The 13199-nt window shown below is 44.8% G+C and overlaps 2 protein-coding genes across 2 annotated transcripts in view; one reads left to right on the top strand and one right to left on the bottom strand.

Annotated features, from left to right (window-relative positions):
- The window catches only part of HEBP1 (heme binding protein 1), a 40030-nt gene extending 28387 nt beyond the window's left edge, over window positions 1-11643 (top strand). The window contains exon 4 of the mRNA XM_083156626.1: window positions 11362-11643. Within this exon, the coding sequence (XP_083012752.1) occupies window positions 11362-11536 (175 nt within the window). The 3' untranslated portion in view covers window positions 11537-11643. The remainder of the gene's footprint in view (window positions 1-11361) is intronic.
- LOC146026184 (uncharacterized) lies at window positions 3964-11091 on the bottom strand. The gene is made up of 3 exons (XM_083156627.1): window positions 10576-11091; window positions 6951-7229; window positions 3964-5821 (listed from the first exon to the last, which is right to left on the bottom strand). The coding sequence occupies exons 2-3, from the start codon at window positions 7156-7158 to the stop codon at window positions 5712-5714; spliced, it is 318 nt and encodes a 105-aa protein (XP_083012753.1). The 5' UTR covers window positions 7159-7229; window positions 10576-11091; the 3' UTR covers window positions 3964-5711.
- Window positions 11644-13199: the final 1556 nt, after the last annotated feature.

Raw genomic sequence — 13199 nt, 5'->3', positions numbered from 1 at the left:
GCAGTACATGTGCAGGCCCGTCTGAAGTTTGCTAGAGAGCATTTGGATGATCCAGAAGAGGATTGGGAGAATGTCATATGGTCAGATGAAACCAAAATAGAACTTTTTGGTAACAACTCTACTCGTCGTGTTTGGAGGAGAAAGAATGCTGAGTTGCATCCAAAGAACACCATACCTACTGTAAAGCATGGGGGTGGAAACATCATGCTTTGGGGCTGTTTTTCTGCAAAGGGAACAGGACGACTGCTCCGTGTAAAGGAAAGAATGAATGGGGCCATGTATCGTCAGATTTTGAGTGAAAACCTCCTTCCATCAGCAAGGGCATTGAAGATGAAACGTGGCTGGGTCTTTCAGCATGACAACGATCCCAAACACACTGCCCGGGTAACAAAGGAGTGGCTTCGTAAGAAGCATTTCAAGGTCCTGGAGTGGCCGAGCCAGTCTCCAGATCTCAACCCGATAGAAAATCTTTGGAGGGAGTTGAAAGTCCGTGTTGCCCAGCGACAGCCCCAAAACATCACTGCTCTAGAGGAGATCTGCATGGAGGAATGGGCCAAAATACCAGCAACAGTTTGTGAAAACCTTGTGAAGACTTACAGAAAACGTTTGACCTCTGTCATTGCCAACAAAGGGTATATAACAAAGTACTGAGATGAACTTTTGTTATTGACCAAATACTTATTTTCCACCATAATTTGCAAATAAATTCTTTAAAAATCAGACAATGTCATTTTCTGGATTTTTTTTCCTCATTTTGTCTCTCATAGTTGAGGTATACCTATGATGAAAATTACAGGCCTCTCTCATCTTTTTAAGTGGGAGAACTTGCACAATTGGTGGCTGACTAAATACTTTTTTGCCCGACTGTACATAGTATAATACATTTACATAATGTAGTACATTTCTCCAACAATGGTAATAGTTCAATGGAGATAAGCATCGAAAGACCATAGCAGACATCTCAATTAATGGATATTCTCCATTAGTAAGTTGGTTTCTGTGAAAGCCAGTGTGTGGGATTAATATACTGAGCTATTATTTGGTAGCTGACAGTGAATAAAGTCACAGGGCACCAGCTCATCTGAGTAATTACATATATACCCATTGAGGAACCAGCATTGGTGGATAATCCTCCAAGCCTTAGTGGATATTTACAATTTGGACCTTTCTGTATTTTTTGTGACCTAGATCTCAGTCAGCGATTAGTGTAAATTCATCAATCAGACTGTTGTATCTTTGCCCCGATGAAGTCATGATGTCCATTGCTGTCGACATCCTTAAAAGGATCCTACACTGTTGAAATATTAACTTGAATTGGAGAGTTGTACACACATTGTTATGCCCGAAGGGCATTTTTTATGTGTTTTTTTAAAGCTATGTATTAAATATCCTTGAAGACAACAGTTTGTCTATATTTCAGCGCCCTCTGAAACAATTTTTTTATTTTTCATATCTGATTACTGGATTCCGTCTAACAGGGGATCCCTCAGAGGTGCTGCTCTGAGTAAATTTGAGCACAGATTGGGGACCCCACTTTAAATATTGATATATATAGATACATATATAACAAAGTCCAGTAACCGTCACTCAAACAACCGTGGATACTTGAACGGGTGCCCCCATTAACCAGTTTCAGCCCAAACAGCAGGTGGTCACATATATATCCAATACAATGTGGCACTCACGTTTCTTCATAAATTAACATAGACAACAACTACTGTACTATTATCAACGTTTCGGTCACTATTTATTATGACCGTCTTCAGAATACAGTAAGTGTATAAAAAAGATTACCTTAAATAGGACACCCAGTGCTGTTCCGTATCTGCACGCTGACTGCTGCTGCCGCCCGGGGCTAGGATCTTTCCAATATAGGAAAGCCTGCAGGGACACAAAATTTGATATACCGTGTATGTACTATTACAGTCAAAACGGTATTTAATATTTTCATTTTTTCCGGAATGAGGATGCCAAAACTGGTCACCTGTAATCAAGATACATATACAGTATATCACATTTTTTGACCCTGCGGGCTTTCCTATATTGGAAAGACCCAATGTAGATTCAAAGACCGTATGGCAGCTCACCGCTCGTCAATCAAAGCTGCCCTGGACAGTGGTACAAGCGATCAGCCGGTGGCACGGCAGAAAAACATCAGCCAGAAAGCATAGGAGATGAGAAGTGGTCTGTGGTCACCACCTGCAGAACAAATCCTTCATTGGGGGTGTCTTGCTAATTGCCTTTAATTTCCACCTGTTGTCTATTCCATTTGCACAACAGCATGTGAAATTGATTGTCAATCAGTGTTGCTTCCTAAGTGGATAGTTTGATTTCACAGAAGTGTGATTGACTTGGAGTTATTTAACCCCTTCCCGACACATGACGTATATATACGTCATGTGTCGGTTGCGGGGGAATCAAGCCAGCTCACGGAGTGAGCTGGCTTGAAAGAGAGCAGGTAATGGCTGTATATTACAGCCAGGCACCTGCTCTCACGGCCACGAGCGGCGAGTTCGCCGATCGTGGCCGTTTAACCCTTTAAGCACCGCGGGCAAAGCGCCCGCAGTGCTTAAATAGCTGATCGGAGGGGGGCCGATCGGGGCCCCCCGCGGCGAGATCGGAGGGTGCCAATCGGTTGCCATGGTAGCCAGGGGTCTAATGTAGACCCCTGTGCTGGCCGTGTCAGTATTCCTATTACATCCTGCCTGAGGCAGGATGTAATAGAAAGTGCTGAAAATCACTATGTTCAGCCATAAAGCTCTATGGCTGAACCTAGTACAGGCGATCGCGCCCCCTAGTGGTCAAGTACACTAGGGGGCCTTGTAGTAAAAGTAAAAAAAAAAAAAAAATAAGTTAAAAAAAAAAAAATATATTAAAAGTTCAAATCACCCCCCTTTCCCCATTTCACAAATAAAAATAAATAAAAAATAAAAAAAAATAAACATATTTGGTATCGCCGCGTTCCTAAAAGTCCGATCTATTAAAATATAACATTAGTTATCCCGCACGGTTAAAGGCGTAAACGGAAAATAATTCCAAACGCCAAAACTACGTTTTTTGGTCGCATCGCGTACCCAAAAAAAAATAACTAAAAGAGATCAGAAAGTCGCCCATATCCCATAATGGTATTAATTAAAAAGTACACTTCAGCCCGCAAAAAATGAGCCCTCACCCAGGTCCGTAGGTGGAAAAATAAAAAAGTTATAAGCCGCAGAACATGGCGACGCGACGCAAATTAGAAAAACCGTAAAAGTTGCTATTTTTTTTTTTGTGGTAAAACATAACGAAAACTATATAAGTTTGGTATCACCAGAATCGTAACGACCCATAGAATGAAGATAACCCATCATTTTAAACGAACTATGAACTCCAAAAAAAGCGTAACCAGCGCAAAATTGTGGAATGGCGTTTTTTTTTTTTTTTACCCCACATTGAATTATTTCCTGATTCCCCAGAATATTATACGGTATAGTAAATGGTACCATTACAAAGTACAACTTGTCCCGCAAAAAAAAAGCCCTCATGTGTCTATATAGCCGGAAAATTAAAAAAGTTACGCTTATTTGAACGCAAGGAGGAAAAAAAAAAAAAATTAACAAAAAAGGCAATGTCGGGAAGGGGTTAAGTGTTCCCTTTATTTTTTTTGAGCAGTGTATATAACTTGGGGTTAGACAAATTTGCTGGCACCTTGAACAGGAACTGAGAATAGCATGCCTACAAAATGTAAATAGATTGAGGAAGTAGCTTAATGGTGTAGCACTGTGAAGACACTTATGTAACGGCCAGTGCCAGATTAAGCCTTCGGGGGGCCCGAGGTACTTTAGACCGGGGGGCCCCCTTGCACTTGTCATTACTGGCCGCACACTGCATGGGAGAATATTATACTGTCAAAACACAGAGTAAAGGCAGAATAAACTTGGTCAATGGTTAACTGCAGGGGATATATATATATATATATATATATATATATATATATATATATACACACACACACACACACACACACACACACACACACACACACACACACACACACACACACACACACACACACACACACACACACACACACACACACACACACACACACACACACACACACGAAAAGCCTGTATTTGTCCCTCTGCCCCTTACTCTGGAGGAGACCTCACAGTCCTAGTGCTGCCTCTGATTAAAAACCCTCACATGACTAAGCTGCTGCTGCTGTTCTCCATGGACCTGAGAAGCATGTAATGAGCTCCACCAATCAGAGCTCAGCACAAACTTCTCAGCCTCTGTCCTCTGGTGCAAAGTGTCATGGGACTTAGTCAACTCCCAGAAATGCACTGCACACTTGTGCAATCAGTGTGCCTTGGCTCCCGATGCTCAGCACCATAAATCATTGTCACATTGGCAGATAGGTGAAGCTGCAGCACTACCCCACCCATGCACAAAACCTTTAGCTAAAAAAAAACAAATAAAAACTTAATTTTTTTTTTTTTTTTAAATACATGACAACCACAGGGGCCCCTAGCTAGAGGGGGGCCCAGGGGCACTGACCCCTTGTGCCTCCATTATAATCCGGCCCTGGTAACGGCGAAGACTTTTGCTTATCCACAAATCATCCTAACACTCAAAATGTATAATGGCTTTAGTCTGATGGCACAATCTGTAGCTCTAGAGATATACAACACATCCATTATCTGTGTTTAACACATTGTGCTTTGCTGTTAGTGCTGCCATATTACAATTTTTTATACCGTGTTCTTAGGAGTTATAGATAATTTAGAATGTATGCACACATTAGGTCTGAAATATCACAAGGCACAGATGGGTAAATTAAATTGACAGCGGTACTAATGAAGTTACCTGTGGCAAAGCATGGCTATACTGTAATTAAACCCTGGAACATTCGGGCGCCTTGAGGATCAATTGTGGGAACCTTAGAATTATGTTTACTAAACTTGGTTACAATGCATTTTTTTTTTCAAAATTGTTTTTTATTGCAAAAAAAATGAGATCTAATAATAATAATATTAAAAGGCATCATTAAATCACAGTGTACAAAGCATACATTTTCAAATTTTTCTTTCTGTACAATCAGTAGTGAAGTAACAGTGGCCCTTATTCTGATCGCTGCGGATATTCCCAAATTCTTACGGTGCGGTCCGCACGCCACGCTGTGTGGCGGCGTGCGGGCATCGTCCGTAGAAACGCCCACGTGTCCTCCGCATTCGGACGGACTCACTCTTTAAGAACAGGGCGTGTGTACGGACGACATACAAACCGTGCGTGTGCGGTGGAAACGTACAGATTCTTGCACGGTCTTCCCGCACAAGCACGGTCTTACCGCGTCAGAACGTACGGGAAGCTGTCCGTACGCCCCGATGCGGAGTATTTACGCTCAATCCAACACTTTTGTACTGAGTACACACAGCGATCACATGACCCACTTAGGCAATTAGGCAACCTCCTGAAAAAGGGATTGTTATCAATTTCAATCAATTAAATGCTCATCTATACTAACCCACATTCCTACTACATTCATGACACACATTAACCCTTACAGCATGTGACTCTAACATACATCTATATACACTATGTACATTTTGCTTATTTTAAAGAATTTAAACAAGTTACACATATACTTTAGCATGTTAGAAAAAAACACTGACAACTTTGAACTTTAAATAACGATTTATTATAACAGAACTGTAAAAAAAATAAGAAAATCACATTTCCCCATCAATGATTTGGTCCATTAAGTCCAACATTTGCCTCATCAGGCCTCTGAGTCTAAGGAGGGCCCCACGGCGACCCTCCTCTGCTTGGGCAGGCTCATCTGTGGAGGAAATTCAAAATTAAAAATGACTAATGATATTCATGCATACATTTAACATAGTCAAACCTACATTTTAAACATGCATTCTGAGAGGTGTGTGTGTGTGTGTGTGTATATATATATATATATATATATATATATATATATATATATATATATATATATATATAGAGAGAGAGAGAGATATAGAGATATATATATATATCTATATATATAACTATATATATATATATATATACACACATATCTACCTATATATAGACATACACCTATACATACATGCATACATACTACATGGAAAGGCTGATTTTGGCCCTCTACCCTTTACTCTGTAGAACACCTCACAGTCATACTGCTCCTTCTCAATCCAAACCCACCCATGACTAAGCTCTGAGAAGCATGCCACGCGCTGCACCAATCACAATTCTGCAAACAAAGTTCAGTGTCTGTTATATGATGGAGCCTGGCAGGGGAGTTACACAACTCTCAGGAATGCTCAGTACATTTGTGCAATCAAGCATGGCTTGCCTGCTGATGGTCTGCTCCAGAAATCATTGTCAGAATGCCAGTTAGGGGAAGCTGCAGCACTAACCCACTCCCATGCTCAAAAGCATTACTAAGACCAAATACACACACAATTATGGTGAAAAACATACATGCAGACCGCAGGGGGGGGTTAGCTAGAGGAGGGCCCAGGGACACTGACCACTTGTTACTCCAGTCTAAGCCACGCCTGGCCATACTCCATTTATGCCATACTGAATCTAGTTTACACAGATCAATCACCAGTAAACTCTACTCACCTATATGAGGCTACAGATTGTATGCAAGCAGCAGGGACATGTAACCCTTACATGAGCAAGTCATCACTTTCTTCCAGGATACAGATTAACTACACAGGTTCAGTGGCACTTAAAATCGACCTGACAGCCAACCGCACAACCTGTGTCATTAATATGTGTCCAGGATGAAAGGGATGGTTTGGCCACCCTATCTAACCCCAAAGTGTGTCTGTTGCTATCCAGTTTGTTTTATCACTTTATAGTATTGCAAAAAACCATTTAATCACCAGTGCTACAAAGCAAATAGAAGATGACTAAAGGAATAATTAAACTTTATGTATACATACCACTTTCCTCCGCCTGCGCCACCTCACAGGCCTCCTCTTCAGCTGGTGCCACCTCTTCCACCACCAGCTCCTCCTCCTGCGCCACCATCTCTTCCTCCACAATCTGCACCTCCTCTGCCACCACCTCCTCCTCCACAATCTCCTCCTCCTCTGCCACCACCTTCTCCTCCACAATCTCCTCCTCCTCTGCCACCACCTCCTCGGCCATCTCGGCAGTGCCCTCCTCCTGGGCCTGGGACGCCTCTGCCTGCTCCCGTGCCTGTCTTGCTCGATCACGGGCTGTGTTTGTGAAAAGGAAAAAAAGTGCCAATTAGTGGTAATTTGTATTAAGCCTTATCAACCTAGAAATGCAAAGGTTATCAGTACAGATAATTGTACAGGCAAACAGCTCCTCAGTGGCCTTTACAAAACACAGCCTGTAACATGGCAGGTATGCTGTGACATTTGGGCCATTATAAGCATCACAAGCATTAATCCTCCCCAATCACATATTTTATGACCATTACAGGGTGTCAAACAGGAAGTAGCACTCATATATTGTATGCCATGTTTAACTCATGATCAGGCTGGTGACCTTAGTGGATTAAATAATGTCAGGTAATCAATCATGTCCAAATCCACATTTACTGTTTAAATACTAACATCTAGCAATGCTGGCCCTTATGAATTGAAGCCTCTCTGGCTCCCTGTGCCGGAGGTCGGACCACCGCAGCTCCAGCTGCGCGATGGTCCGCCGCACCTGGGTGCGTGCGTAGATCCGCCGGCGGGCCACCGCATAGGCAGAGCGTTTCTGCCTATTCGTTATGAAGGGGCCCGCCCGCCCCAGCCTGGTCTCCATAACGGAGACCAGTGTCCTCAGCTCTGCAGGCGAAAACGGTGCTGCTCTGCCATAAGCCACCATCTTAGCAATGGCACAAATCAAACAATCATGTGCTGTCATTGGTTGATCAGCGTGATATTTGGTATTAACTTTATTGTTCATTTTTACACTAACAGCGTGTATGCGCCCGAACAGACGGCTAACCCATTGCATCGCACACCCATCCTAAACAGTGTAAAATAAGATGGAAACACATTCAATCTAATCACCAAACATGGGTATAAGCAACAGGTGAAATAGTGTGCATCATTAGACACTTACACCTAACTCAACAAGGTACTAAACAGCTATTTTATAATGAAAGCTATGCAGCAGAAACATAGCAAATAGTGGCAGACCTTTTCCCAAAATTAGGCCATGCTGCCATGTGTACACTTACCTTCTACTGGGCCATACTACAGAGGTGGAATGAAAAGTAGCTAGCATCTAACCTGAATTTGGAGTGCTTTCACATGTGATTTGGATGCTAGCACTGATTACTTGTGGCTAAGTGGTGGACTGGATTGACATATGGAATGGGTAGTGTCAGTTGTACTACATAGCAAACAAGTGCACAGTACAGATGTACATTCAAATATACATTTCATGTCTGACCTCAGTTTTATTTGCTCATTGGTGTAGGAATCTGCATGTAGCTAATAAATCAGACTTACTGAGTTTGCCAGGTTTTTTGGAAATATTTTTCAACACCAAGGGGCGGGCCGTATGCGCCGCACGGTTGACGCTGGCGTACGGGACGCGGCCATACGGAACGCAGGTTGCAGCTGATTAACGCCAATTACAGAAATAGTATTTAAAGTTGTCCTAGAGAGGCAAACACTTGTTGCAAACATGGCAGGCTCAGACTCAGAGGAAGACCAGGTGGTGCAGAATCTGTTGTCCCGCATGGAGGCCAACACCACCTATGTCCCCCTGAACCCAGAGCACCCAGATGGCCCATCAACATCAGGCCAATCAGCAGCTGGGCCATCCTCAGCATCAGCAGAATCATTGGGAACACAGCAGGTGGCTTCCCAACAGAGTAGCCAGCCCAGCACTTCAGGTACAGCAACCGGTGGACGTGCCCGTGGCCGTGGCAGTGCCCGTGCCCGTGGCCGCAGTGGGGCAACAGAGGAACCAACCACAAGAAACATGGCATATGAACCGCGGGAGCTTGACATCCTGGTGACCCGGGCACGTGATTTAATTGAGTGCCCAGCGGTGAAGTTGACACACACAAGGAGATGGAAGATCTGGGAGGCATCTGACATCGCCGGATGTCAGCTGCCCGCCCCTATACATGATTTCACATGGACAAGTGTCCGTGTGGTCTTGTGTTGCGGGACCTGGTGGAGCGTGCGGCCCTGCATTCGATGTTCGGCGACCATCGAATGCAGGGGCTGCTCCCACCATGGAGGAGGCGTATCCCCGTACAATTTCATGCGGATCGCCTCATATCCGCATACGGACGGCAGGTGGCGATCCGTATGGAAGGCGGGGATTCGCCTGCACGGTTGCGGCCGCATATTCTGATCGGGCCGCACCGATCAGAATAAGGGCCTTAGTGTAATGCTATGAGCTCAAAAGTCAGAGGACTGAGGGGGAGGTTCTCTAAGAATCTCCGCCCCCTTCGCCGCCCATCGCATACTTAATTATCGCATATGTTGTAACATATGCGATAATTAAGGCAAAGGACAGCTCTTGCGTTAAGAGCTGTCCTTTGCGGTGGGAGTCGCCGGGTCCCAGCAGGTCCCGGCAGCTCCTCCCTCCCTCACACACCCGGTGCTGCTGCTGCTGCGCCGGGCTCTCCTCCTCCCTGCACCCGGAAGAGGATCAGTGCAGGGAGGAGGTCACAGGTCCGGGCAGCACTGCGCTGTGCTGCCCGGACACAGGTGAGGGGGCGATGCGGGGCGGCGGGGGGTCGGAGCGGGGCGGCGGAGGGATGCGGTAGAAGCCCATTGGCTTCTATGGGGCATCGCCAGATTTTTCTGGCGATGCCCCCCGCCGCGTTAACCCGGCGGGGGATGCTTACAGCATCCCAAAATGCGGTAAAAACCCCGATAACGGGGTTTTTACCGCATTCCTTGTTTAGAGAATCTCCCCCACAGGTCTTTGTCCCAGGTATGAATGGGAGGGAGTTCTTGGGTGTTACATGTGCTTCTCCTTTAGTATTTTCAGCAGGGCTCTGGGAAGGCAATTTGAAAACAGCCTGGCGAAGCGCAGTATATCTCATTTATCTTTTGCGAGAACAGGGCGCTGCAGTTTCCAAAATGTGAGACAGGCCTGATTTGCTAGTGGGATTCAGGGCACAGAATAGATGTGCTAGTCTATTCACAAAATAAATTAGGTCGCTTTATCTCTGACACCTTGCCAGGGTAATCCTCTCTTAATTGTATTTTGTGGAGTGGGACATCCCCAAGGCAGACAGGTTGATTTGCATGCAGTGCAGTGTGTGGCTTCCACCTCTTGCAAGAGTGTGCCGTTTGGCTCCAGACAGTGTGCGGGGGAACTAGGCACTAGCAGTCAGGATTATGAAATGGCAGTGGTGGAGGGGAGACAGTGAGCCGAAGCAGTGCCCTCGTCTGGGGCCGTCAGGCAGCCTAAGGGGCAGACAGCCAGAAGCAGAGCCCCTATCTGCAAATATCACGGCAGATCCCCAGCCCAGTCCCTGCAATGGGTCTCCGCAGGTAAGCAGGTGGTGAGGTGTACAGTTCCGTCCCGCAGCCAGCGCCCATCAACCACGGTGGGACAGGCAGCAGCACTCACCAGGCGCAGAGCCTCACGCCTGGCGATCAGCCCCGCTGTCCGGCAGCTCGACACAGCAGATGCCGGTGACCAGACAGAGCCTCCGACCGATGTTCCCCAGGCAGTCTCGGCACCGTTCTTGCGTGCCCCCACGTCTCTGCCTCCAGCAGGGAAAAGGCGCTGCGCTCCACAGGCGGCTACACGGGAGGCAGCGGTGCCCACAGGAGTACCTTTTCAGGTGAAATGCTTTGCAGCAACATCAATGGCAGATGCAGGGAAGGCTTTGTAAGGGAGGCAGTAACGGCATCCCCTGTTTCATGCGGTGGTAGGCCTCAAACTTTGCAGGCCGGACTACGGTGGTTATGTGGGTCCAACTGCTCTGATATTAGGATGGATGTGGCAGGCGAGCAGTCCTCTATCCACTGGGAAAGAAATAGTACCCGATAGGGGGCTTTTAGGGTGGATTGATGAGGATTAGAGCAGACGGAGATGGTGATGAAATTAAAAGGCGGCCATCGCGTTGCTCCACCCACCGGAAGTCCTACAATGCATAGTTTTTAAACCACAGAATAAGAATATACTGTATGATAAAAATGGAATCCATTGCACAGAAGAATAGGAACCGTTCTGTACATTTAATAATAGTGAACAATATGGATATTGTCTGCATTCTCACCATTAATTTACAGAGAATTGTTTGTAAAACCTAGGACTGACAAAAATGTTGATTCAAAATTGGCAACTATGTAATAACACATTAGCAGAACAAAAGTGTAACCACTAACAATTGATTGTTCTTCTCTGCAGGCAATTCGGAGGATTCGCGAAGGCAGCAGATTATGTAGCACATGCTGAGAAACTCCGTTCTTGTCTTGGACCAGATGCATCATATTCTACAGACTATTATATTTGCTGTGGCTATGACCCACCCATAAAACCTTATGGAAGACGAAATGAAGTCTGGTTTGTTAAGAACAGCTGAAGTGGACTCTTGCACTTGGACCTGAGTATGATACAGTATAGGAATAAGTGTTATTAATATTCTGTGAATGTGGTGGACTTCTATTAAAGTTCATCAGTTGCAAAGGATTTTTAGGAATGCTTGGATTTCATTCTAGTTTGCCATCAAACATTTCTGGAGCTAAACTATGTTCCTAATGTCTCACCTACTTGCCAAAATCTAATTACATGTGTCTCAATTAAAATATGGAACAAAATAAAAGGCTACCGTATTTGCCGGCGTATAAGACGACTGGGCGTATAAGACGACCCCCCAACATTTCCACTCAAAATATAGAGTTTGTTATATAAGTGCACCCAGCGTATAAGACGACCCTCCCACTTGGAGGCATGTTTTTCAGGGGAAAAAAGTAGTCTTATACGCCAGCAAATACAGTATTTACTTTTGAAGGGTAAAATCGAACACAGAAGCAGAGGTGATAAAGTCGTGATTGGCATTATTATACGCATAGGTAACATTTCTTCCCCAGAGCTTTCTTTTGTTTTTCTCTAACAACATCCTCTGGTCATGTACATAATTGTATAATTACTAAGGAGGGACTGAAGATACTAATCACAAAATGCATCAAACATACCCTCCCAGATGTGTCCACATACATCTTGGTTTTGTACATACATATTTAGTGATTGAAGTGCAAATCTGGAAGTAGTGTTACTGAATGGGATTCTACCGAATTACACAGAAAACCACAGGATAGGTAATGGCATGCCACATTGCCATATACAGGCCATATACAGGCCCACTTCGTATGATATAGGGGAGAGTGGTGACAGTTGATCCCCACTTAGCTTGTGGCGGCCAAATGGTTAATGTAAGCCGAGGTATTTGAACATCAATGGGTAGGTCTTGTATGATGTGAACAACAGCAAATGTCATGCAAAAAGAATAGATATAGACCCTCAACCAGCGCTAATATATAATGAATGCAAAAACTTCCCTTCTCAGGGTTTTTCTCTTATGCAATTTCTTTCCCTTGATCCTCACAAGGTCGTCTCCACATCACCAAGCCCCAGAGATGATATATGTGAAAATACAAACATAAGATATCATCGCATAAAACTGTATTTTTTAATTTCCACAATAAGTAAAACAAAGGGGTACAATGTTAAAACATATTCCCAAACATCCGGGTAGGCATACAAAATACACTGGGCTGTAGGCTTAGGCCTGGAAAGGTAATTACCAGATGGATTGGAACTGTTGGATAAAAACAGTTCAAACAGGCATATGTAAAGTCACATACGGATCCCGGGTCACGCAGGTGCTTTCACAGTCTGAAGGTAATCTCCTCTCCTGGGCGTCTGCTGGGCCCGTGTCCACCAACGCGTTTCGGATCCCTCTCTGGATCCATTATCAAGGTGTAACAGCAAATGTGCCCGTTTTTCACTGTTTTTTGAGCCAACATGTGCCGACAAGCGGTATTTCATGCCCTACCATCCACTAGGGCGTGGTGGGAGAATAAAATAGTGTGCCGAGCGCAGCGAGGCACCGTGCCCGAAGCATTGCGAGCGAAGCGAGCGATGCGAGGGTCCGATTCTCATTGCCAACTGTGTCCATGTCGACTGTGTCGACATTCGGATAAAAAAACAGTGAAAAACCCATGTCGACCTTATGACCAGTCGAC

This window comes from Crinia signifera, chromosome 8 (assembly GCF_055691185.1).
Source record: "Crinia signifera chromosome 8, ASM5569118v1, whole genome shotgun sequence".
In the NCBI taxonomy this organism is placed as follows: Eukaryota; Metazoa; Chordata; class Amphibia; order Anura; family Myobatrachidae; genus Crinia; species Crinia signifera.
This window is presented reverse-complemented; position numbering and strand designations above follow the sequence as displayed.